Consider the following 27,029-nt stretch of genomic DNA (forward strand, 5'->3'; position numbering starts at 1 on the left):
TAAAATTTAAAGCACTTTTCATCTTATCCTATCCTTAGTCGTTAAGGAGAACAAATCACGCCTCTCTTCTCTGTGGTGATGTTTCACACCCGCATGCGACGCTCCAAGTCTCGGCACTCCTGAGCCTTCCCACCCCGGTCCTTCCCAGGTGGTGTGACTGTCTCAGCCTGTGCTGGGCCAGGTCTTATGAATCTATCAAGGACTTCTCTTTAATTTCTGGCCTCCTATTTCCTTGCCACCACTGGTACTCAGCTAGTGTGAGAAAAAAATTCAGTGCAAGGACATGTATGGGAACTCGCTAGAGAGAAGCAGCAATGTTTGTTGGAGAAATTGATGAGGGAAGATGGAAAACTCTGATTTTCACTTCTGCCCAAATTCATTCATTGGGTCGTACATCAATTTTAATTACAGGTTCAAGTTAGGTTTTCGTGCAAACAATCTTCTCTTATATTAACTTAGATGAAAAGTAAAAATAAGGCAAATGTGAACTGTATCTACTAGCTCTCCGGAGTGGTTGAGGGTAGATTTTTTCCCACTATTCTACTATTTTTGTGTGTGTATTAAACTCATTTGTTCTTTTTTAGGAAAGAAATTGAATTAAAGCAATCCTATCTCAACTCAGCCCTGAACAGAGGCAAAATTTCTCATAATTGAGTGGAAAAAAGTGAAAGAGAATGATTGTTATGGGATAGAGGTGGTGCTGGTACACAGATACCTGATAAATGCAACACATTTGAATATGAAATCTGTGAGAAATTGTTCTTCAGCTCTTCTCAACAAATGACAAAAATGGAAAATCTGCTACAATAGCATGCATGCATTAGCACCTAGATACCGCTATGAACACTATGCTGCAAATAGTTCTTCTAAATGGAGAAATAATTAGCAACATCATTAACTTACCAGAATCACGACACTGTGCATTCCTTCCTGCTTCAGCTGTTGGATGTACTCTGGCAGACCTGCATAATTCACTTTATCATAGGTAAAGTCCAGCTGACGTTCCATGGAGTCAATATCAAGATGTTGGACATCCTAGACGTTTTTAAAGTAAACATTACAGGAGTACCGTGTCCAGCTCTGCAGCCCTCAGCACAGGAAAGACATGGACCTGTTGGAGCAGGTCCAGAGGAGGCCACAAAATGATTGGAGGGCTGGAGCACTGCTCCTATGAGGAAAGACTGAGAGAGTTGGGTCTGTTCAGCCTGGAGAAGAAAAGGCTGTGGGGAGACCTTACTGTGGCCTTTCAATACTTCATGCAGGTTTATAAGAAAGATGGGGACAAACTTTTTAGCAGGGCCTGTTGCAACAGGACAAGGGGTCATGGTTTTAAACTGAAAGAGGGTAGATTCAGACTGGACATAAAGAAGAAATTTTTTACAATGAGATTGGTGAAAAACTGGAACGGGTTGCCCAGAGAGGTGTGTTTTGGTTTCGGCTGCCGCCGGCAACAAAAGTGCCACGCGGCCGCCCCTCCCCCCGCCGGCGTGCGGAGGAGAATGAAAAGAAAGAGGCAGAAACCGGTGGGTCGGGATAAGGGCAGTTTAACAGAACAGCAAAGAGAGGGAACAGGAACAACGACGATACAGATAAGGAGAAAACACGACAGAAACAGACCCACTCTCTCGGACCGCACCGGTGCCGCACGCTCCCGAGCCGCGAGAGAGAGTTCCCCCCACCCCGCCCCCCCCACCGGAACCCAGCGTGACGTTACATGGTATGGAATACCGGGCTCTGTTTGGCCAGGTGGGGTCAGCCCCCACCCCCCGACTGTGCCCCTTCCTGGAGTCCGGTGAAAATTAACCCTGTCCTGGCCAAACCCAGGACAAGGTGGTAGATGCCCCCGGAAACATTCAAGGTCAGGTTGGAAGGGGCTCTGAGCAACCTGATCTAGTTGAAGATGTCCCTGCTCACTGCAGAGGGGTTGGACTAGATGACCTTTAAAGGTCGCTTCCAACCCAAACTATTCTATGATTCTATGGTTGAAAGAGTTGATACAGAAAATCAGAATGTATGCAACTATATTTCTAAAAGGTAATGTATGAAATGATACCGAAGAGATTTGCTATAATAATTGTAAATAGTTGGCAGGCATAGCTCAGCTCCTATAAATTTATATGGTAGCAATGGACAAAATGGAAATGTAGAATTCCTAGTTTAGCAACTGTTTGGCAGAGATACGCATCAGAAGTACCATAATTTATTTTTAAAATGCTAGCACCTTATACTGCATAACAGTAAATCCACACCAGAATCGCCTGCTATGTGGCCAAAAGCAATACTTTAACCTCATGTTCAAAGCCTGCTTTAAATGTTCTTTTAATCATTATAAAGATATTACGTGTAAAACTACTACATAAAATTATGAACATATTTTTATTCTACAATTGTCTGTGTAGGATAATCACTTTTCCTATATTGTAATTTTATTCATCTCACTTTGGATTGTAAAATTAGCATACACGATGAAAAAATTCATACTTACATATGGGATATCGTAGTAGTGCATGCGATCGACAGTTTCTTTTAAAACATCAATGCTGCCATAACCCCATCGGGAAAGATGAAATCCCAGAGACCAGTAGGCAGGCATGTGTGGGCGTCCGATGGCCTACAGCAGGAACGGGGAATGCGGAAAAGCAAAGGGTGAGGTGAAGAGAAGTTATTCTGAAACACCAGGAGAGGCTCTCAGCTCATTTAAGCCACAAAGATCAGGACACAGATATCACACACACCCATGAAATACCCTTTCCTTCCTCAGAATGGCTCACGGTACAGTATGCTTGGCTTTAAAAAAACGCTTCTCCTGGTGGACCCTTGTCCTAAGGAGAGGCTCTGAGTGACACCCACACTGATCATCGCTTCTAATCATGTCCCAGTGGAAGACACAGTGTATAAAGCCCAGGCTAATGTTAAATCAGGGTCTTGCTGAGGTCTCAGCCTCCGTGCGGTAGCATGTGCCTTCACTTATGCGGTGCACTCTGGCAGAAACCCAGTGTGGAGCGGAGCCTCACACTGCCTGACCCGTGCCAAGTCCACAAACCCTTTGGTCAACAGCAGGTAAATCTCCAAACTTACACCTCAATATCAGCTTTGCTAATTTCTTTTGCTGCATCCAGCTGAACTAACTCAGCAAGAGTCTGGTGTTTATTTGAGCTCTCTGAAGTGTTAATAATATTTACACACCACCCTGATGAAATTCAGTTATTTACGACTGACTGCTCATATTGTTGGCCCACAGCATTGTGTTGCCAGGCACTGACAAACCTCTTCAAGGTCAGAGTTACTGTTTGGTCCTAAAATTCTCAACTGAAACAGGAGGTAGTGAGTTAAATATGATTTTATAAATATTTGATTTCCACTGATTCCACATAATCCATCTGTAAATTGCATGAGGAAACTCGATTGAGAGCACAGGGGAGTGAGGCATCCTGCTCTGCTTCCCCCAATGAGAGCTGCTCTGGCAATCTGCGACAAGCAGCCAGCAACCACGATGTTGCTGTTCTAGAAAAAAGCTGAAATCTGGCATTGCCTCATTAGTGCACACTGGTGTTTTCTGGGGGACATCTCCTGAAATCCTCACTCCAGTATTAAACAGTTAGATCCCATGAAGTTAAACTTTGTTCAGTACTTGTGACATCTTTGCAGGCAATACCTGAAAATCAAGTAAATAGTAAGCACCCATGACTTATTAATCAGTTGCAGCTATTGACTCCCTTTGGCTAAATAACTGTTCCTTCCTTATTTCCTTATGGATCCTCATAGTTAGGTAATTACTCTAAGAAGCGAAAAAGAATGAAACTTGTATATTGGCAGCTAAACCCCCCATCTACTTTAATTAAATAAAACAAGACACTCCTGGCACTCTGTAACTTTTGCATTGCTAAGCTCTCTCAAGATCGCAATGCATAAAGGCACATCTTCCTATGGGATGTTCTCAAGTAAGAGTCTGACCTGGGAAAGCAATATTGAACTTGAAATTGCTCTAAAATACGTAATGGATGCTAGAGCTTGTAGGATGTGCAAACTGCAGCGGACAAAACAAGAGATGCAGGACAGAAGCAAGGAGCAGCAGAGGATGTTTTAATGCACCTGAGCTGGGGGAACACACAGGGAAAATTGCTTGCAAATGAGAGTGGTTTGTGGACAGATATGCGACATTTAACCACCAAGCAATACAACTTTGGCTACACAGTGTGCTTTCGCTTGTTGGGCTGCTGCTATCTCGCCTAAGAGAAAGCAGGAGGAGGCCAGAACAACCAGTGAGGTTAATGGTTTGAGTCCCTCCTGGAGGGATGCGCCAGCTGAGCAGCACAGCTGCCCTGTACGCCTACTACTCGTCCTGTTCCACCAGACTTAACTCACTTCACCCTCCTCAACACCTGCTTCAACCTCCACCTTGGCTGGAGGCTAAGCCCTTCAGAGGAAGCAAGCGCAGTTAACAGCAGCTGCACTCAGCGTTCACCCCATGCTGCTGAACCCTTGCTGGGAGAGGCCCTGGACAGAAGAAGGTGGCCCCCAGCCATGCTGGGGGAGGCCGGTGGGCAGAGACATGCCGTTGCCACCATGGTGCAGTCTCATCTGGTTACATGTGTCATTAGCTATTTCCAGCTTGTGTGAACACACCTGATCCCCTAGACCATCCTTTGAGCTCTGTTGGGGTTTCCCATGGAGAGCTGAATGGGGCATAATAGCTTGGGGTGGTCTCCTAGACACCTTGTGAGCTGGCACCGAGGTGTCCAGTACAGCATAGCAAGCCTCAGGGCAAGAAGTCTGCTCCTCTGTCACAACCACACTCGCCATATTAGGTATAAAAAAATCATCCGAGGAGACAGAAGAGCTGGTTTTAGACCAGCCAAAGCTGCAAGATGAGTTCTGTGAACCACACCACTTTGTGCTCCTAAAGCAGATGCACAGTTTGCCCTTGATTTCTCTGCTGTAAACAGAGTGACCTCTGCAAACAAGGTTAAAACACAGACCAAAAGAACTCCCTCATGGAATAAAATGTTTTGTGCACAGACTTCTCCTTTTGGACAAGAGGAGGAGGGAAAGCCAGCTGATAAATATTAATCCTGTGGCTGAACGCAGAGCCCGGTGCCCTGGCAGGATGTCTGCGTTGCATCTGCTGCCTCTCCCAGTGTGAGCCGACTTGGAAATAGGAACTGCCGTGGGGGTTACCAGCCTGGCAGAGGCAGCAGGAACCACCGGGCAGCCACGCTTCGGTCCAGCGGTACGCCGGGTCACTCCTGGATGGGGAGGACAGCCAGCCCGGGGCATCGCCAATATAACCTAGTCAAGAGCTGGATGGGGATGTGCTTCTGCCCCTATGTTCTACTGAGCACCAGCGGGGCTGGAGGTGGAGCTGTGGCCACCGGGATGCCAGCCAGGGTCCTTCCCACACAGCACATCCCCAGCGCTGGGGTTTGCTGAGGTTTGGCTGCTCACCCTTACATGACAATGCTATCTCACCTGCAGAACACAGAGCTGCCCCATGTCAAGGCACTATTTCATGACAGCATCCCTTGAGGAGTCTGGAATTTCAGCTGAGCCAACTGAAGAAAACCCACCTTGCAAGCAAGAAATTAAGTTTTAAAGCAATTAGTTCCCCAGGTTCACCAGGCTGGCACATCTACGGTGAGCTTAATTGAAATCAGCAGAACATTTGAAGAGGAAGGATGAAAACAGGGCAGCTGGGAAAACAAATGTTCTTTTTTCTAATTATGCTGTGGACTCTCTTTAATGGATCCCCCTGAAGTTTCCTGATAAAGTAACTGGCATATGGTACCTACTTGCAGAGGGATCAGCAGAGGCAGGGATGAAATTTTGCAAACCTGAAAAATCATGTTTGATTTGATATATATTTAGGATCTAGTTAATTCATACAGATTGCATTCTGCATACAAATGATCATAAAATGCAGTAGGCAGAGAATGCCTGCTTGGCAAAATTGACTCCCATAGAATCAGAAAAGGTAAATGAGGTATGGCAAGGGAACTGAGGGAGGAAAACATGAGAAATGCAAAAACAGCAAACATATGGGTTATCCAAACCGCGAAAAAAAATAAGGGAAGATACAGTAGTGCAGAAGCAGAAAAAAAATAGATCCTATTTTCTGTACCACAATTCCTCCTGCACTTAGTTCTTAAATAACTCCTGGTGTTGTTTAATAAATTCACTGTTAGTTTTTCCAGGTTTACATAACTTGGCATTATGTAATTTTTTTTCACTTTTTTTGAGACGCACCTGAGAGCTGATTAATCTCGGAGGTACCCTGGAAGCGTTTGGCAGTCAGAACAAACATCAGTGAAAACATGTATATCTAACAGCTGAAATCTGTGCCTGGGGAGCAGGTGAGCTGTATTCACTTTCTTTGTGTTGGGTTATTGGATGAATAATGTTATCACTGTGAGCGCAAAGATATCAACTAAGTTATAAACGTTATATAGTAAATCAGGATCCTATTAGCACGATGACCAAAGACTTTGATGAGAGAGACAGCTGAAGAATTTTGCCCCATATATCACAGAGGCCGTAGAGAGACATACTCTTTCACATGCTTAGAAAGGAGCTGACATCTCCAGCAATGCAGGTACAGGGGCTCGACGTGAAAGAGTGCTAATCTTGCACCCTAATCAGCCATGTAAAATGACTCCTGAAGCCTGATATTTGCTCAAACTTCCTTTCTTTAAGGAAGAGCTGTAGGAGGAAACTATATAAATCCAAGTGGGCTAACGCTCTGGATTTAGACACAGAAATAGTGTTTGGAGAATCACATAATGGCTACTTTACACGGGTGCTCCTGTGGCCCAGGTACCTGTATACATCTCATCCCCTGTGGCTGAGGCAGGCACGTGAATGCTGTGGACACCTAGTCAGCCAAGGGGTAAGATTCACTCAAAGTCTATGCACAGAAGCTGAACTTTGTTTTAGGAGAGCAAGAAGAAAGGCCCCGCAACAGCTGAGCCATTGTAAAGATGCTCACAACCTCAGGAGTCTAAACATTTTCAGGACTTTCAATGCCAAGGTCTTAAAATCTTTGCTGCACAGACACTTATCAGATGCTCAGTCTTTCTTGGGGGACCCACAAATTCAGCTGCGAGCATCTCACAGAATCATTTGTGATGAACTGTAGTACAAGCAGGGTCCCCATGTTACCTCTCAAATAGGAGGCTAGACTAGAGACGTGCTGAGATCCCTTCCACCCAGAATCACAGAATCACAGAATGTTCAGGGTTGGAAGGGACCTCCGTGGGTCATCTAGTCTAACCCCCCAGCTGTCCTATGGTTCTGTAAGGAGGAAGTAGACCAGCGATTTGCCCTCAAAACAGAATTAGGAGACATGCAGTATGGTCCCTTAAAGCTTGTCATTGGATAATTTGTGATAAAATAACAAATTCATAGCCTTCACCCAACAGCTGTTAAATGTCCATTTGCTGAACTATAACTTTCCCAAGTATCTTATTATGGAGCTCTTATGCTACTGCTACGCACTGTCACTCTGTTCTGAAAGGTCACCAGTGGACTTGGCAGTGGAGCTCTGGTATTAGATCTGGCAGTAGAGCCTCAGCTAGGCTCAGATCAATGGCTGAGCTCTTTAGCTTATTACTGCTTTTTCCGATCCTCCTACAAACCGAGGCTTTTGCATTAAAAAGTGAGATTTTTGTTATATAACTGTTCTGCACACTGGACCTCTTCTGTAGTGGGAGAAAAGTGTGATTGCTCTCAAATATATATATAGCTGTGGCAGGACCTTCTCTGATGTGCCAGGAGCAGCACTCCTCACGGCTGGGTTCAGGGACAGGAGTGAACAGAAGAACCAGGATGGAGATTTCTCCTTCCTTCTGCATGGTGCCCAGAACACACTTGATAGCCACCACCACTGCTGTAGCACTGTGGTGCCACTGGCAGGATGCGTCCTACAGCCCAGCTCTGCTCCACGCAAGACATAGCAGGGGGGATGGAGGCACTGGCTTTCAGACCTCTGCTCCCTTCCTGCTGCCTGCACCGCCCTTGGAGCCCATTTAAAGCAGATTAGCCAGGGTCAGGCTGGTACTTGGGGCTACCACAGCTTTTGTTGCTGCCTGCCCTTACCCCAAGGATGCACAGAGAGGCTGGTGGCCCCGGGAGGGCAGCTGCAGCCATCCATGATCACCATGCAGGGAGCCCACTCCTGGCACAGCCCAACTGTCCCCAGCTAGCCACGCAGTACCGGCCCTGGGCAAGAGCCTGTGGGCCACCCCCGGTGGCTGGCTGCAACCTGGAGAGGTGCACGGGGAAAGCCTGCATACCCCAGAGACCCAGTAAAGAGTCTCTCTACAAAGCTGTCCTAATGCACAGGTTTGGAGGGAGAGCTGCATAAAAGCACTGAGCAGAGCCAAGCTCCTGAATTTGTCCCAGAAACAAGCACGGCAGAGGCCGGGAGGGTTGCCCAGGTCTTGAAGCAGCAGTGAAGGCAACAGCACAAAATGTTTGAGAAAGGTGTGGAGCACTTTGCTCGGGACACAGCTCCCTTGCTCTCGATGGCCATGTGTTGGCTGGCATCTGGCCACCCTGCCATAGCACTGGGGCTGTCCTGGAGAAGATGCAATGGGTGGCCTGTGCAGACAGCCCCGTGCAGTGATTTTGAACAGATGCTTGCGCGGGTGGGAGGCAGGTGCCATTCCCCGAAAGAGCTCATTGCAGCAGGCCAGCCTGGCCCCACCAGGGTCCCCTGCAGCTGGTAGCTCCCAAAACACCACTTCCCAGAGGAGACCCATGCAAACAGCCAAGAGCTGAGGGATGCTGCTGAGCAGTGCCTTGCAGACATCGATCACACTGCTGCTTTCCACACACTCTCCTTCCCTGGGGCATGACAATGACTGTGCAGGACAGTCCTCTCAGTGTGACAGAAAATACAACCGAAAAATAAAGTCTTTCCTGTCTCCTTCACCTTCCCACATACCTTGTACATAAAAGCCAAATCATTACCCTAGCGACTAGTAATACAGTAATTGTAACGTTTGCAATCTGGGAATTTCAGGATGTTTACTGAAGAAGTTATTATTTCACTGTGAAATTGCTACCATGCATTCTTTAAGATTCCCTAGAGAGCTGAGCGCAAGCTCGAAGAACACAGAGCAAGGGATTTTTTGTCCTGGCATGTGACATCTCTAGTTCGGAGACGCCCACCGGCTCCCCTTTACCTTGTTTTCTTCACTCCAGCTCCATTTCCAGAGAGGCAGGGGTGGAAAGTGAGCTGCCAGTACCCATCAGCTGGGGAGTGAGAACTCTCTCATTTTATTTTCAGCTGCTGGCCACCTGCTAAGCCACAGAAATGCTGCCTTCAAACACTGGTGAAAGACTTTGAAAAGAAATGGGGATGGCTCTAATCTCCATCGCGCTGCCACACTGACTCCCTTGAAATATGTGTTTTCATCGCAGGGATCACAGCTGCGGGTAGGGGGAGAGTCGTTTTACTTTTTCTTTCTTTTTTGGTTTATTTTTTTCTTGTTTGATTGCTGATGTGTAAGTTCAAACCCCAGTTTGCTGGTTGGCCTGTGGCACTGGGGTCAGAAGTGGCTGGTGGGGAGGATGCACAAAGGGACTGGGAGCTGGAAACCTCTGAGTGTCAAAACAGTCACTCCCGCTCCGGTACACGAAGGGGCACCAGCAGCCTCCCACCTCTCTGGTAGGCACCACCTGAACTTCTTCTTGGAAAAGAAAGGTCTAGCAGAACCCAGCCATCCCAAAACAACAGCGTGCACGAAGCTTGTCCCTTCCATCACCAAAACAGAACCGAGCAATACTTTCCTTCTGGGCTAAATCCTCCGTTTCCCTCAGTCCAAACCACAATATTTCTGTTCCTATTTCAGACACTTTAAAAGAAGGCAAGCAAAGGATGTGGAGGCTTGAAAAAGACAGGAAAGACAAAACGTTTGCTGAAAATCAGAGCTAAGGCCCCTTGGTGGGACAGTGGAGGGAAAGGCAGAGCACACGCACATCTCACTGCGAGCTCCGGCTGCCCGGCTCCAGGACACGCTACCACAGGCTGCTGGGCACCTCCGGTTACAGCGTAATGCTCAGGGTCTGCATGCATGAATCCCCCTTCGCGCGGCAACTTGCCCCTTCTCAGCTTTGCTCCACACTCCTTAGGCTTGGCACTGGTTTCTTTATGCACAGAGCTTGGTTCTGAGGTGACGATTTTCTGTGCAAGTTCTCAGCTAACGCGTCCCCTGGCCTTGGGTGACCAGGAAGAAGATGTTACCTGCCACTTTTTTCTAGGCAGCCCTCACTGGGTGACAATTGCATGCACACTCCAAAAACAGCTATTTGCATGTGTACACTCAGGTTTTTGGAAAACACTGGGTAATTGGAAAGCAAGTAGTTATGCACTGTGAGACAGCAGAAAATATGGTTTTTTCACACCTGTGCTCTCCAATGCAATTACACAGGTTTTCATTAGGAAAAAAACAGGCTGAGGGGTCCAAAATCAACAGGCAATTCCACTGGCAAATAAAGGCTTGAAGCCTTTGAAGTTCATTCAAAATCCCTGAAAGTTCAGCAGACGTAAAGTTCGCAAACATTCCCATCTGATCTCTGCCTTATTGATGTGTCAAAACACAGTTACGGTCATGTAGTGAAGACTATAAAACTATCACGGCCTGGAAAAGAGTAAGCTTGGACAAATTTTTTTCTAATCCCTGTTACGCAATCCTGCTTTCGATACTGGTCATTACGAGATACTGCCCCATGTGCCACGTGGACCTTTCTACTGACCTCTGTGTATTGCTGAACTACGTTTTCAGGAGTGGGTCCAAGGAAGATGTAGAAGTCGAGGATCCCTCCAATAGTGCGGAAAGTTAAGGATGGGTTTGGACTCAGAGAAACGTCTGAAAGGAAAAAAAACAAGTTCTCAGTGCAAACCAGCTCTGCACTCTGTATCAAAATGGTTCACAGCTACTCCAGCAGAGGTTTAGACTGGATGTTAGGAAGCATTTCTTTACTGAGAGGGTGGTCGAACACCGGAACAGGCTTCTTAGAGAGGTGGTCAATGCCCCAAGCCCGTCAGTGTTAAAGAGGCATTTGGACAATGCCCTTAATAACACGCTTCAACTTTTGGTCAGGCAGTTGGACTAGATGAGCACTGTAGGTCCTTTCCAGCTGAACTATTTCATTCTTTTGTGTTCTGGCTCATCCCATTCTAGGTGTATGCACTCTGGGCTCTTCCATGCATAAATGTATCCCCAGGCAGAGGTGGCTACATGTTCAAGTCACTACCCGATGCCTTGTGGGTATGACTGGATGAGCAAACAGCACCTGTACTTAGGCTAGCAGTTGCCCAGTGTTTTCGCAGTCTCCACTTTCAGATTGGCATTGTGCAGCAATAAATCACAGAAACCTACAAAGAATAGATTGCACAGATCCATTTGTCTCTGCTTCATTTATATAAAAAGGAACCACAAGCTTGTGTTCAGGGTTCCTCTATGCTATTTTAATCTTCTTATTGGAAGTCATTGCCTGCCAGGGGAAACTGATTTTATAGACTGAGTGAAGATTCCCCTTTTCGGAAATTATACCACTGGATTAGTACAGTAAGGTGACCATGGCAACGCACAAAACTATTCTCCACAGACAGAATATAGGACTAACCTAAATTGATTTGATTCAGTTATGCCAATCCCAGAGGAAATTTCTTCTACATTCTTATTTCCCTGTATGTGTATCTATTTTTTAAAAAAAATTAATCATATATTTTCACTGAAAATACCTTTCCTTGTTAAATAGTCATTGTAATGTAATCCCTTTGAAAATTTCATAGTAATTCCTGGAGCCTCAGTTACAGAACAGTCACTCATATTTGGACCACGCTGAAAAAGCAAGCAGTAAAACAGGCTTTTATATTTACTAATTTACTATCTTTCTATATGCAGTCCATATGGGGAATCCATGTATCTTTACCTTGTGCATTGGAGTTCAGTAGGAGAACACCGTGTGCATTGGAGTCAGCTTCTACACACATATAGAAAGGGTGAACTCCATAGAGGTTGGCAAATGGCTGAAACATAAACAGCGCATTAGGTACAACTCGATTTTGTTTTTTCTCATAGGTTTTGTCAGCTAGGTACATATACAAAAAAAAAGGAAATCAATTCATTTGTAGGTAGAGACTTGTTTTGAAAGGTTGGGAATTCTTTCACCTAAAATGGTGTGAAAACAAATTGATGGAAAAGAGTTGTTTTTTCTGTCTCATCACCATGGTACTTTTTAGTGTCTCTCAATTAAACCTTGCATATTCTGCCAAACCCTCCAAAATGGCATGGGTGAGAACTGCTTTGCTAGTTAAAATAGACTCCTCAACCAGTGACCCCGGTTTAGCCAATTGTCCTGCTGAAGTCCAGCTTGTTTGGATGAACAGGGGTTGATCCATGCATGAAATTAAATGCTTTCCTGAACTAGGATCTTGGCACACAAAATACTTTTTTCAGAAAGCTAATCGCACTGTAAGAAAGTATCTGATTAAAGTTTCAAAGTCCACTGAAAATGACTCCTGGTTTTGTCGGTTAACTAAAACTTACAACACCTGCAAAACCTGTGACATTCCATGTCTGCCATTGATTCACATTAGCAGTGTTACCATACAGAGAGAGGTGCTCCCTGGCAAAGCTTGCCAACTCCTTTTGGTAATACAAGTTAGGACAAAATGTTTCATGAAGTGAATTACCGTTGGTGCCTGATCCCTGCTGAACGTGCCGTAGGTGACGAAGTCCATGCTGTGTTTGAAGGACAGGTGCTCGTGTTCACCAAACCCATAGACCGAAGTGGATGGCACAGTAGTTGTGATCTGAAGGTACTGGTTGGAGAAAATCAGATCAATGAGGGGACTGTCCCACCTGCAACAAATAGAGGGAGACATGATTAGTTTGCGTATCTTTGATATGCATCTTTTTAAGTTCATGTCTGGCTATTTGTACTTTTTCTGGATTTTGGATAGTAACAATATTAAAAAAATATTGTTCTATTCTATACATGCCTCTAACATGCTTAACCTAACACATATCAAATTCATCTTGCCTTGGCTGCAGATATCTCATCTACCTATACAATAAACTGCATCAGTATAATTTTGAAGAGAACAACTAAAATAACAGAAGATACTATCTATAATCCTATTACCAAAATAAGTGGTTGCTTGTGCTATTTCTATGACAACCAACAGGGCAGGCTAAAAATTGTTATTACGCAGTGGGGTTCAGAATCCTTAATGAGACAAACAGACATTTAGTTGTTATCAGTTTTTACTTTTTAATTCTTTGCTGGATCAGGACCCAAATACTGTTGTTACCCCCAACTTTATGCAGGCACCTAAAGCAGAGGGATAGCTTCCTCCAGACTCTGCTTGAATGAGATGCTTTTATTGTGATGACTCTCCTGCTTCTCTCACCAGATTAATGCCTTTATTTCTATTGAATCATCTGTGGACACAGGCTCACATTTTAATTAGGTGTTACATTCTGTTTCCTATCTCTAAGTGCTATAATGAGCTGCAGGCTAGATGGGGGAGAACATAGTCAAGCTGTGGAGAAGCGTTTCGTTAATGGTACTGTGTATGCCATGAGTACCACATTTAGATAGCACCCTCTCGAGCCTTGTTTAACCATGAATTTGTTACAGCTAATTAAAATAAATGAGCCAAAGCCATAGAGCATAGAAGTGGCATAACTCTCCTTTTAATGGTCTTTTGTCAGTGATTGTGACAAAATTAAATGTTTGATCAAATTGACCGATAAATCAGAGAAGTGGCAGAGGGGCTGTGTCGGCGAGTAGAAGCGCTGCCCCTGCGAGGGGACCGCTCTCTGCTGAGCCCTGGCTGCCCCTCACGCCACTGGCACCGCTGCCTGGGGACAAGTCCCTGCTGCTGGGAGAACTGGGAGGGCACCACCGCTCCCACCAGCCGGCCTGGGGCAGCTCTGCTCTCCCCAGAGGGAAGCAAGGACAGCCACTCACAGCGGTGCCTGGAGGCAGATCCAAGGTGCCCTCCTACCTCTCCATGCAAAAGGCAGCACAATCTACCCCTAAAGTGTCATAGACAAGTCCTAAGTCAAGCATGTGTACTGAAGGGTCTATATAGTTTTGAAAAAGCCTATCTGGTCTTTCTTACAAGCAGGAAAAGTAAGAATTTGTATTTAAGTCTTGGTTTGGTTGTTTGCAGCAGCAACCCTCCCTCCCTTCCATCATGTCTTCCACCTACACACAGATACTGAATAAGGTTATTTTCGTATAGAAAGGTTAAGGCGCACAAAACATCCCTGAGAATTGGATCCAACCCTTAGCAGACAGAGGCCTTTCTACAAGAGGCTGCTGCTGCACAGGAACGGGGCTGGGCTCTGGAGCTGTATTCCCATCCAAAGGAGTGCCATCATGTAGCTCTGCTCTGTGCCAAGGCAGGCACTGTCACTGCTCTGAGCAGGCCACGGGGTTATGCAAAAAGCAAAGGATGCTGGAGGGGAAATACTTTGGGAAGAGCTTAAGTATCTGTCCTAACTCATTGAGCGCTCTCCATGCTGTCTGTTCAGAGGACATGAGGCTTTTACATTCATGGTACCCACGTTATGGCACTGACATTTCCCATCGTGAGAGCAATTAGTGTTACCATGGTATTGAAAGCGCTCCTCCTGCTCAGCAAGTCCTCTCCCTGCCCAGGAGAGTTACTAGGACGATGCAAACTGCAGCCCCACCACATCTGTAAGTGGCATGGAGAACTGTTTTATACCTCATGCATTCCCTCAGGCCACTGTCATGCACTCAGCTTCTGCATGGCATCACCAAAAGGGTGCCTCGCTCCGTGCCTCTCCAGTGCTCGGCTCCGCAGGGGCTGCCACTTCCAACAGCACAGCTCCCCGCGCGGTGCTGCCAGCCATCGCTCTCCATCAGCCTCCTCTTCCATTAGGCCTCCGCTTGCCAGAACTGCCATGGGCTAAATACAACATTAACTACGACAAAATAAGACTGGTAATGACTCTCTTTTTTTTCCAGGCACCATTATGTCTCCCTCATCTGAAGGAAAGCATGGACGGGTTTTCCCCTGGCACCTCTCTCTGCCTCCGCTCCCCAGTGGCTGCCCCTGCGCTCCGCAGCGCACTGTGGAAAGCAGTTGTGTTACTTTATGTGTTCGCTCATGTTGTGTTGGCAGAGAGCAATCATTTAAATGAAAAAATTGGGTCTGTCATTCCTTCAACACTTGGAGGCAATAAAAGAAATTGTTAGATTTCTCCCACCTCCCCTCCTGCTGGTCTAACGCAGATAGAAGGAACAAAAAAGGAAGGAGCATAAAATGACACCATGTGCGCAGGAATTAGCGTGGTTCTCCCCCGACAGTCCTACAAACCATAACAGTGCTGTGGTGGACAACACAAGGGATCTAAAAACCTAAAAAGATCTAAAAATCTAAAAATATCTAAAAATACAGCTGAGCAGTTGTTCACTGTCAAAAATTCAACCCCCACCCGCAGTTAGACCTGGCAAAGCCTGTGTAGATGAGAATCCTTTTCTTTGCACAAGAGGTAATAGCTGCACTCAAGTTCACTGCTGAAAGTGCTAGCCCTTTGGTGCCTCTGTGGTGGGAACACTCCTGCCTGTGGGAATACAGACCGGGCTTCCCACACGCCTGCCCGGCGCGTTGCCTGCTCACAGCTGCCTGCTGCCTCTCCTGGAAGTCTGACTGACACAAGCTAGTGTTGCCTTCCAAACACCACACACTATACTCCAGAGTAAACCTCTCTGTTTTTTAACCTCATGTCAGGAGAAAAAGAATGATTCAGGACTGAGAAGATCTGTGTGAAAGTTAACATTTCTGGCCAGCAAGTGAACCAGTCCCACATCCAGCAGTCGACCCTTAGGCCACCGGGACAAAATGTAACTGCCGCAGACCGGGGAAATGGCATTACAGACAGGTGGGTAGGCAGATAGATAAAACATCCTGTTCCTGTTGAAGGTGTATTTTATGACTAACATTGTCGTGACTTTTGAGGGGGGTGACTAAAAGGCGGTATAAAATGGTTTTCAGAAGTGCAATCATCAGTCCATCTCAATAGAGACTGGACATGACGATTTACCTGGTTGAAAGACTTCGCTCTGTTGAAGTTTACCAGGGACCGATAACCTCAGTGTATGCAGTGGTTCAGAGCACTGACTCACCTGCCGTGAGCAAGCTGCTGGTGACACTGATAAAAGTGGTCTTACAAAACCTCCAGAATTAGGAGACTTGGGATACACATATGATACATCATTAGGACATTCATCATGCATTATCTGGACACTCAAAAATAATTTTCAGTTGGGAGAGGGTTTTTTTATCTTCTTGTTGCAATGAATCCAGGAGAAATGAGCTCATTTCTTTAAGGTGTGAACATTTGGCCCACTCAGTCGCTTGGAGAAAATGTCCTCTTTAACATCTGCTTTTCTTGGCCTCCAGACCCTTTGGAAACAACAGCCTTGTGGAAGGGAGCTCATCGTATATATTTATTACCTGCGTGGAAATTCAGGTGGAAACATCACACATCTATCAGAAAAGTGGGTCTAAGCCTCCTGGCAGAGCTTGGCCATACCTTTTCAGAGGGCATAGGCTATTGCTGTACACGCAGACTGCCTACAAAGCAGTAAAGCACCTCAGGGACTGAGGAGTATAGGCCCCATTTTCAGATGAACCTCAAACATACTTGGCCTCTGACTCACCCCACTTGAGCTGCTGGGGAGCATCATCACATGAGCCCAGGTCTCTGTGATTTTCCATTGCTTTCAGATTGCTGAAGAATGCCTCCACTGTCTCACAACAGCCCTATTCCTTACTAGCTGTAAGTCTTGGGGCACCACTGGACTACAAAAGGCACACTAAAAATGAATTTTTATATGCTTATCTCACTTCTAAGGTGATTTATCAAATAGGCGGAGAAAGTCGGCATGACCAACTAACAGATTTTCCACAAACGTGACATTTTAAAAGAAAGAATTACAGGGTATATTTACAGTTATTGACACAGTTCTGCTCTGCTTCTACTGTATTCATCGCCATGGTGTCAGGGTATCTCCTATAAGTGGCTGGATATATAACGCTTCATTTTTGTTCTGAAAAACACTTGGATAAGTGATAGACCTACAATACTTCTTGCCTACATAACATAAATCTTAATGATTGGAAGACTAAAATAACGGCTCTCACAAACCAAGAGCAAACCCAAGCAACCCATGGTGCACACAGTTTGCTCCTGTTGCTTTTAGCAAATTGCAGTTTAAGACAATAACATTATAAATCATTCTAATAGCCTTGCCTATGTAAAAAGTCTTCATGGTAAGTGGCGTCTGTTCTTACTACCACCATCAATAAAAAAAGGCATCTGAACTCTCCAGCAGCCTTTTTGGAAATTAGGGAAAATCTTGATTACATTTCAGTTATTTGTGCCCTATCTTCCCAAGCGTGATAGCAAACAAGGTATTCCAAACTCTTAATAGAGAGAAAGGAGCAGTTATCTGGCTTGGGAAAAATGTTCTGCCTTCCATTATTTGTATGACATCATGAAGGAAAAGTCAGCTGGAGAGCGGATATTGAAGTGGAGAATCAAATCAATAGCCCATCCCTCTGCAGCCTGTCTCCAGCAATGGCCCAGGCCAGATATCGCAGAGAAAGACATAGGATGTCACTCAGAGCCAGCCTTGCAATAATCTATTTATGGAGGAAGTTTCTGGCTGTTTTCATAGGATTAGCTTATGTTGTGGAACATGAAGACAGAAATAGTTGGGGTTTTTTTTGCCTACAGATGATTTCTGTATTATGCGTGAACGTGTACCCTGCTAAGCCTCCCGTGCCAGTACTGCCCTGGGGCAACGAGTCCCGCAGAGTAATCACACGCTGCAGAACAGAACGAGGATGTCTTTGTTATTTATCACTGCCTTCAAGCAAACTGTTCCCGGCCCTTTACTCTCTGTTCTTGAGGAAATCTATGCTTTGCTGAAGCCTTCATGCTCGCACTTGATGCTGCCTCCTCCAGTGGCTGCTGCTCTTGGTGGCAGGAGCGGAAAGGAGAACAGCACTCAGCCTGAGAGCACGGGCCGCTGAATAACGCAGGGGCTCTGTTTTGCTCCCTCGCCTGCCTTATCGCAACACAATATTTTCTCTCCTGTTTTTGTTACGGTAGGGCCCTGGCCAGCGATGGGCCAGTTTCCTGGTAGAGCTACAAGATCAGCTAGGATAGAGTGAGAGAGGATTTGTTAAATGGAAGCCAATTACAAATTTCTAAACAAAACGTTTTGCTGCTGATGCCGCCGGGTTGCCAAATCGGGTATTTTCCAAGCATCATGGGCATGGGGAGAGGTTCCCTGCAGTCTCCACTGCACCACAAGGCCGGTAGTTTGGGAGCTTCACCGCCGGGGCGAGACACCCAGGCCCCAGTCACTGTCCCTCAGGGGCCTGGGTCATGGTTCAGATCAAAGATTTGCAGCCTTAAATCAGCTGCAGGTTTCTGGTTTTCCCCAGCAAGACAGAAACCACCTGACATCTGTACGGGAGCGGGGGCTCTGCCTGCCCCTGGGTCTCATCTGGTCTCCTTGGCACCTCACCAGCCAACGCGTGGAGGAGGCACCTCTTCACCCCCTTGGCTTTGGAGAGCTGCTGAAATGGGGAAAGACCTTCCCCGGCCACCAGTGAAACGGCTGGAGCATGGGAGAGGGCAAAGGAGAGGAGCAGGAGCAGGTAGGACTGGATGGGACAGAGAAAAGGACAGCAGTGGAGGAGAAGGAGAAAGGTAAGAGGGAGCAAGCCAAGAGGCATTACTGGGGGGAGAAAGGGAGGCAGCCCAAGAGCTCCGGGTCCCGGAGCCCCCCAGCAGCGCCTGGATCATTTCCCTGCACGCTCCCATCTAATTTTCGCCCCATGCAGGCAAAGCAGCGGCTGTTGCCTGATTACCTTGGAGCAAGCTGAAAATGTAGCGGGACTTGGCCTTTTATTCTTGCTCCTGGCTCTGCATGAGGTTTGCAATCAGCTGTTAAAATCTCTCCCCTCACATAATTCATTCCTCTCCCCCATTACTGTGATTACACAGAGCCCTGAGTTTGTCCTGCCCTCCTTGAGCCCGTGCTTGGGTAGCTCAGCTACGGCAAAGGCTCCTCGCACACAGCAAGCAGGAGAAGCGCCTGTAAAGCAGATTCAGGAATACCTCAAAGTCTCCGCTGCCTCTCCCCTGCAACATTTCCAATGCAGTATTAAGTTATTGCTCACGAGGAGGAGGCTTTGTGTGCACGAGTGGCAGAGCTGAGATGGGGCTTTACATCAAGCAGACAGGCGGGGAGCCTGCCGTCAGCTGCCCCATCACCCATCACCACAGTCTGCAGCACAGAGGCATGACGGCAGGACAGCCTACACCATGGGAAGGAGGGGAGAGACAACCCAAATGCACACCACGTTTCTGCTCGGGACAGGCTGCTCCCTCCCCACGTGGACTGTCAGCTGTGCCACAGCACGCTGGGGATGGTGAGGGATTTCAGGCTTTTTTCGGGGGTGGGTCATCCAGTAGTGCGAAGCTGCTGGTGAGGGATAAGGAGCATCCTGTAAAACAGATTGCTGGGATTTGGGATTGCTTTACAATGGGAAAGCCTTCCTCAGAGACATTAGAAAGGTCCAGCAGAGCACCCGGACCTGGTTTGGTGTAGACACAAGTTGTTATCCACCCACACCTGGGAAGTGCAACTGCAGCGCCTGTTGAAGAGGCTTTATTCGCCCACATCCACTGTTCTGAGCAATATTTGTGTGCATATGAAGATTAATGATTGATTCAGCTGTTCGTTGAGACAGCAAGGCCATGGCCATTGACATCTTAAAATAGGAGACTTCAGTCCCCAGGTGTTACAGGCTTGCCTGTTTCTCAGGGACACTTGCCCACACAGCCTGCCCTAACCTGGCACAGCCGCGGAGGCCACCGGCTGTGCAGCTCGGCGCCTGGCCCCGGGCGTGCTGGTGCCCTGGAGCAGCAGCTCCCACCTCTGCAGGGAGTCCAAAGGAAAAGCCTTGAGTTTTAGCTCCTTCTCTGAAGACTGTTCCCGGAACAGGGGCTGGGGGACAAGGCAACGATGAAGATGCTCTGCAGCAGTTCCTGCTGAGCACTTGCTGCAGCCGCAGAGCTCTCTCAGACCCACCTCCCACACATCCAAACCTGTCTTTGGGCAGGTTGAACTAACATGAAAATCTACTTAATGTGCCAGATGCCACTGGTGCTCCCCTGGACCCAGCCAGTGCAGTCACTGGTGAGGATGTTCCTGCAACGTTGCTTGCTGAGGGTTCCTCCCCCCCCAGTCAAAAAAATGCAGCTGAACATGGCTTTCAGGCCAGGATATATAGCCTGCTATCTTGTTTTAGATTTCCATCTGCACAGCTCTGCTGGGCGCTAAGGAGGTTTCAAATCCCTCTAAGCTGGGCTGTGGAGGTATCCCTGAGCATCTGCATTCACTCACTCTGATGGAACGGACAGGCGGGCAAATGAAAGGGAAGCAGTTTTGCTCCTCATACAGGGAATTTAACTTCAAATCTGATTCAGCTGTGAGAGGAATGGCTCCCTGCCGGGATGTGATCCTCCAGTCTATGAGTACCGGCTGTGCCATTTCACACGAAACAAAAATTCCCAGGGACATCTGATTTCCCTTTCTATGTGCAAAATCCTGTGTCTCTGCTGATGAGAAACTTTCAGTAGCAGCCCTGCCATTGTTTGCAAGATAAAAGCCCATTAACTGCTCAATATACTGACCTGCAATTTCCTCTTTTTGGGGTCAGCTGGGTTTCAGGAGAACTCCTTTACCTGCCTGGAGGCAGCGTTCGCTTTTCCAGCGGCGATGCTCAATAGCAGAGCATCGCTGCCGAGTGCTGCGCCGATGATGCTAACCAAGACTGCCATCTACCTCCCCGGGCTCTGCAGGACAGGGCGGCTGCACCCCACGCCTGCGCCGCTGCCGAGGGCAGGTTTTGGGGGACAAAGGGTGCCCCACAGCCAGGGGTACAGAGGAGGCTTCCCCGGGCCCGTGGCAGGCCGGCCAATGTGCCCTCCCGCAAACGTGCTCAGCGGGGACCGACTTGTCCTCGTCTGCCTCTGGCTGGCCTTGTGCCTTTGGCAGCTCAGCAGACCAAACCCTGCGTCCGCTTCGTGGCTGGCCCCTTCCCTCAGCTGGGACAGCCCAGGTTTGAAGATGCCCTGACTAACCGAGGCTAAATCCTTGGCGTTTGGATGAAGGTGAGGAGGGCTGAGTGGGAACGGGCCATGGGCTAGCCCGTCATCATGTCTCATTACGCATTCACTTCTTACATCACCTTTCCAATTAGTGAACCTTGACAAAAATCTCGTATTACAAGGAGAAGAAAACTGGGCCTTTAACACAAGCCCACTGTTTTCACAAAGCTGTTAAGTCTAATGAGGAATTAAATTACTTTTGTTGTCGGAGTAATGCATAATACATTCACTTACAATGACCTGCAAAAAGAAAACTTTACAGGCTTGACAGTGATGTGTATAAAAAGAGATGCCACCAGACTGTACTTTAAAACGATGGGCAGCTAACTAAAAACCCAGTGCAGTGGTTCCACCTGCAGACTCAAACTATTCCAGATGCTGTGCTGTCTTCCTTGCCTCACACGTGTTAAGCCATCCTTACATTGCTCACAAAGATAATGCTTGTATTTTGAGTCTGTTTAACAAAGTGTTTCTTGGGAGGGGGGATTTCTGATCTGATTTTTTTAATTTCTGGATTTGGGATTAGATTTTCTAATGCATAAAATGAATGACTTGGACCCCAAAGACCTTCTGGGAATGTGCTTGCACCAGTAGTGGGGTGCAAGATGGGCAGAGCTGGTGCTGAGGACTCAGCGGCTGCACATACGCCCGGGGCTTGCTCTGAGGCAGCCTGTTAGCAGCCAGATCGCACTGCGTGTGTGCTCCCAGAGCACATCTCGCATTAACGTCAGGTAGAAGGGACTGAATCCATGCTCCTCAGGAGCACTGCAAGGTCAGCCAACGCACAAGAAGTGGGCATAACCAGGAGATTCACGTCAAAAGGTGCTGTTGATATGAATTAAAATGCTAAAATAGACACAACCACAGTCTGATATGAACAGTACCCATATTTCTGCATTTTATGAATCTCCTTTGCCCACCTGTGTCAAGCAGAGATAGCCCCGAACAGCCTGAAGCACTGTCATTTGTCACCGCAGACAGTAAAGACTGCTGCTACTGCCACGCTGTAGCATCCCCAAACACAACTGGCAGGAGCACACTTTGACTGGGACACTCTTGCTAAGTAGCATTACACACTAGGGATGTGTTGATGGAAGCCTGTAAAATGGGAAAGTATGGCACCTGGCAACATTTGCTAGTGAGGGGAGCTTTTGCTGAAGCTAAACTTACAGTACCAGCTTGAGAATACAACTTGTGTTTTGCAGAGTGGTGAACTAGACACACAAATACCATTCACTGAAACCAGTGGGAGTTAGAGGCTTACGGCCTCTGTGGCTTGGAGCTTCAGTTTCCTAGACCTACCTCTTGGAGAGTGTCAGGAGATCTGGTACTCAACTTCTGATACACCAAAACACCCCAAATTTCAGAAATCTTAGTTACATGCTTTCATGAGTTGAGCCTACCAGCGTCCCAAGCTGTGAAATTGTAGCCTCATAAGTTATTTGACTTGCTGAATAATCGTTCATATGTCCACGTAGATAATTGTCTGTTATGCAGGCACATACTCCTATTAATAATGAGCGTTGAGGGACAAGGCAGAAGTCTGTGTTTATGCCACATTCAGTTTGTGCTTGAGCCTGTGTCAGGCAGACCCGAGCCACAGGGTGTGAGGAGACAGTGCTCACCCCATCACGTATAATTTCTCCGAAAAGCAGCTTGAATGACGTCTGGTACTCACAGCACGGTGCCGGTGCTCTTCCTCTTGATCCTGAAGTGCGAGGAGTCATCTGTGAACTCCATGTCATAGTTGGCCTCATCGGTGGTAACCCCGGGGGAGTCGATCTTGAGTGGGACTTCAAAGCGCTGTCTGTTGGGGTCGTAGAACTGAAGCAAGGCAAGGAAGAGGCAGATTACCTCGTTCGTTAGAGTGCGTTGCTTTAGCTAAAGGATTCCCCCACCCTCTCCCAAATACTCACCCGGAACCGGAGTCTGTCCCTCGTCTGGAACTCCACTTCCATGATGAGCGGGGAAATGTCATTTCCGAAGAGGGACAAGGCCTGCCGCTTGTTCAGCGTTACCCTGAGGCAGAAACACGCGCTGGTGCCCACGCAGCCGCCTGCTGCCCGCGACCGCCCTGGCGCGGGCAGGGGGGAACAACTCAGCTCTCCTACTTCAACTCTTTGAAAATAGATCACTGACTTCTCCGGAGAGACAATCTCTGGGGGTAGCTTAGGCTCTCCTTCTAATGGATAAAATAGGTGCTGGAGAAGCGAGGAGACCTCACGGTCTCCTGGGACACAGCTCCCGGGGTGGGAGGGACCTCGCCTGGTTTCCTCACCGACAGCGCGGTGTGAGCGCAGGACCCCAACCCCGCGGGGGTCATACAGAGGGAAATGCATCCGTTACCCTCCTCGCCGCAAGCTGAGCACGTGGGGAAGGTCTCCATCGAGCTGCCCCGCGGCGGCAGCCGTGCAGGGCTGGGCCGCCGCCCCGCAGGCACCACGCACACGCTTACCTCCAGCCCTTGTCCGTCTGCTGGGTGCTCCCGCCCAGGGAGTAGCCGTAGGGACTGTCCTGGGTGAAGAAGCACCAGGGAGCATTGGCCACGTCGGTGGCGCACCAGGCGCAGCCCCGCGCCTCGCAGGCCTCCTGGGACGCGTCCGGCTGCGGGTGGCAGTCGACGCGCTGCTGCACCGGCACGGCGCTGGCACACTGCTCGTCCCGCGCCGAGCCGAGGCACCCGCCCAGGCCTGCGCGCGGCGGGAAACGGGCAGAGCAGCAGAGAACAACGTTAAAAAACCCACAATGCGACACTGTGAGGGCTGAAACTGTTACCCGTATCAAACCCCTACGTTTCCTGTACGCTGATTGTCTCATGTTACACACAGAGGTCATCTATATATATAGATAGGTGCAAAGATGTGAAATCAGCATGCACCCGTACAATATACATAAATATAAAAATATATATGTTCCTATCGGGTTTCAGTTTTACATCATACGACTACTACATATACGTAGTATTTGTAGTTTGTGTTCCTACAGGCACGGTTACGAGTAAAGGGAAGACGCCAGCGGTAAAAGAAAAGGCACAGGTTAGTCATTTGCAGAATCATCCTGACAAAAACCTCTTAGTAAGGTGCTAAATCCTTTCCATTTTGCGGCTGCAGGTCGAGCCCCGTGGCTCCCCTGCGTGGAGCGAGCCTCCTGAGAGCGAGGGGACTGCGAGACCAGCTCCCTGCTGCACTGACAGAACTCTCTGTTATCAAATGTCCATAAAGAGAGCAGGTGTACCACAGGCGGCACACTTATTTTGAAGTTACCTTATGCCACTTGAGTCATTACAGCAATATTCAAAGATAAAATCTGCTTGAACATTAATTGCACTTTTCTATATAATGACTAATATCTCTGCTTTAATTTTTTGTTTTTATGTGGACTGTTGTGTGCTTGAAAGCTTAAAATGTGATTGCTGTTGCAGTCTGGGCTTTTCCATATAAAAAGAACTTCACAAGCAGATGTGCACCAGCAGTAATTCTATATACTGGGAAGATTTACAGAATAAAACTGTAGATTCACTAGAAAATGCCACCATGCTGCAATGCCAGAGCTGATTTCCAGGTAGGGGATGGGAACACAGACAAGCAGGAGCTGAGTGCCATCTACCCTCTCTTTTGAGAAGACTCTCATCCCCCCTTCAATGCAGGAGTGTCTGATGCTCCCAGGACGGGACGTGCAGCCAGGCTTGTTCCTCGCTGCCCCAAGGCCTCGGCTTGCCTTCAAGAGGCCAGAATTCACAGCTGAAACCCTGTTGCTTTTCGCCAGCTGCCAGGCAGGCAGGCTTGGCTTCCACCTTTGTTAGATGGGGTGGACAGTCGTGCGCCACAGGCTGGCCACGTTCCGTCCAGCATTTACCCCCCGTAACCTGCCACGTAGGAAAGCCCTAAATTCCGATATCCTTTCTCATCCAAAGCGTAATAGGAATGTGAACATCCCTCTGCAATCCCTAAATTATTTCTTCTCGGAGCAGAGATCGGGGAGGATTCATCGCTGGTCTAATGAAGCACTGAAGGCACTGGGCTGGGTGTGTGCAGCCTTGCTATTTTGTGCTGGGTCCCTGCTGCAGATTTAAGAACAACAGACAGATTGCAAGCCTACGGAAAGAGCTGCCCTGCCTTTGCACCGCTGCGCACTGAATACCCCTGCGTGTTGAGGGAGGTGGAAGGATTTCAAGGGCATCCTGCAGCCCTCTGGGTCCTGAGGTCCTTAAACCTGTGCAACCACAGAGGCTAAAAAAATGCTGTACCAAGCACCACCTCTGCAGTCAATGCACAGCTTCTGTGTCCAGCAGCTTCGCACTGCTCTGCCTCGCATGTTCCAGTTACCACCTTGGCAGACACAGCACAAAATAGAGTAAATCCATCACATTTCATTAGGTTTTGAGTTGGGTTTTTATCCCCCCCCTAATGGGAGTCAAATGCAGCATCAGTGTTTTCATTGCTGAAATCAAAGAATCTGACTGAGCACACTACAGCAGATTATTAACTTGGCATCATTTTACATAGCATAGATTCACAGGAGACTTGTCCGCTCATTCGTATAGTAAAACACTTTTGAAATACTTCACAAAGAAGGATATTGTGAATGAAAAAGCTAGTTCAAGGGGAAAAAAAACAGCCCCAGCAGGAGCAAAGAAATTTCTTTTTTTTTTTTTTTCCCCCATCAATGCGAAGCTTAAATATTCCAGCAAATTTTGCAAAGCAGCATTTGCAGGTATGAGCACCTGAACAAGTCTGCAACCCCATTCATCCCTTGTTCCGGGCTTAACTTCAACTACAGTACAAAGGGAAGTATATCCCTTCGACTATATACTAGAGAGAGTAGCAAGTGGGAACATGCAATTTTCCTTCCCTACTTTTAAAAAACATTTTGATTTTAAAATCTCTGCATTATTTTCATGGCATTTATGGCCTGTGTCAGCAAACATATATACAAGATGAAATGCAAACAAGCAGTTGAATATAGCAACAGCTACAGCTACTTGCTGCTTTTGCATGATAATTTCCATGGGAACAGAAGGTAGAAGCTAAAGCAAGGTAGTTTGAAAGTTATACACAAAAAATTATCCCCATTGATTTTTAAAATCCTTGACGGCAATTTTGTGACATTAGATAAAAAAATGCTGCAATAAGGCATAAGGAATTGAAGTGTTACCACGTAACTTTTAATTTAATAGTATTAATCTTTACATTTTGGGTTCATCCACACATTTCAAAGGCATTTGCTGCAGAGGTTCCCTCTTTATCTAGCAACAGATTAAGACATGTTCTCCTTTTATTAGGCTCTGGACCGAATCAGCCTCTGCGATACGAAGGTGAAAGTCACAGCAAACTAGCAAAGCACAGGGTAACTCTGAGCAGCTGAATGGTCCCACTGACTCCAGTGTGTCGGTGCTGGTGCCTGAGACCCGAACACACTGTTGGACCGGGCTGTATTTCTAAACAAGCTAGCCCTGTCATCTTCCCACAGTCACCTCAGGCGGAGTTACAGCCATGCCCGTTCTCTCCTTTTCCATGGAAAATGATCGCCTCCCCTAACAGCTCTTCCATTGGTATCACTTTTGTATCTTGCTTTCAAAGCCTATGACAAAATACAAGCGCCACGCGTTTACCTGCTAGCACAACCGCCAAGAAACACAGGATCCCGATCCTCTCCATGGTCGAAGGCCAACTTCCGCAGGCAGCAGGGAGCCTTTTATACAAGGCAGCAGCACGATGAGCACTTGCTCCAGTAATAGGAAACATTGCAAATATTTTCTCAGCACTCATATCTCACATGAGATTAATT

At 47.4% G+C, this 27,029-nt stretch overlaps 1 protein-coding gene across 1 annotated transcript; it reads right to left on the reverse strand.

The window, feature by feature from the left end:
- Nucleotides 1–195: 195 nt before the first annotated feature.
- LOC142362327 (sucrase-isomaltase, intestinal-like) lies at nucleotides 196–26,899 on the reverse strand. Its single transcript, XM_075429563.1, has 10 exons — nucleotides 26,854–26,899; nucleotides 23,698–23,932; nucleotides 23,159–23,261; nucleotides 22,921–23,066; nucleotides 12,701–12,869; nucleotides 11,938–12,034; nucleotides 10,756–10,868; nucleotides 2,486–2,611; nucleotides 904–1,035; nucleotides 196–252 (listed from the first exon to the last, which is right to left on the reverse strand). Exons 1-10 carry the CDS (start codon nucleotides 26,897–26,899, stop codon nucleotides 196–198), a joined length of 1,224 nt encoding a protein of 407 aa, XP_075285678.1.
- Between the last annotated feature and the right edge of the window lie 130 nt (nucleotides 26,900–27,029).

The sequence above is a fragment of the Opisthocomus hoazin genome, chromosome 8 (genome assembly GCF_030867145.1).
Source record: "Opisthocomus hoazin isolate bOpiHoa1 chromosome 8, bOpiHoa1.hap1, whole genome shotgun sequence".
In the NCBI taxonomy this organism is placed as follows: domain Eukaryota; kingdom Metazoa; phylum Chordata; class Aves; order Opisthocomiformes; family Opisthocomidae; genus Opisthocomus; species Opisthocomus hoazin.

Excerpts from the sequence above, each read along its gene's own strand:
- LOC142362327 (XM_075429563.1), bottom strand. The coding sequence starts at position 26,899 with ATGGAGAGGATCGGGATCCTGTGTTTCTTGGCGGTTGTGCTAGCAG. Across the intron at positions 10,869-11,937 it reads ACTGAACTCCAATGCACAAG|ACGTTTCTCTGAGTCCAAAC; the intron begins GTAAAGATACAT and ends TTTTCCTTTCAG. Across the intron at positions 1,036-2,485 it reads ACTACTACGATATCCCATAT|GATGTCCAACATCTTGATAT; the intron begins GTAAGTATGAAT and ends AAAAACGTCTAG.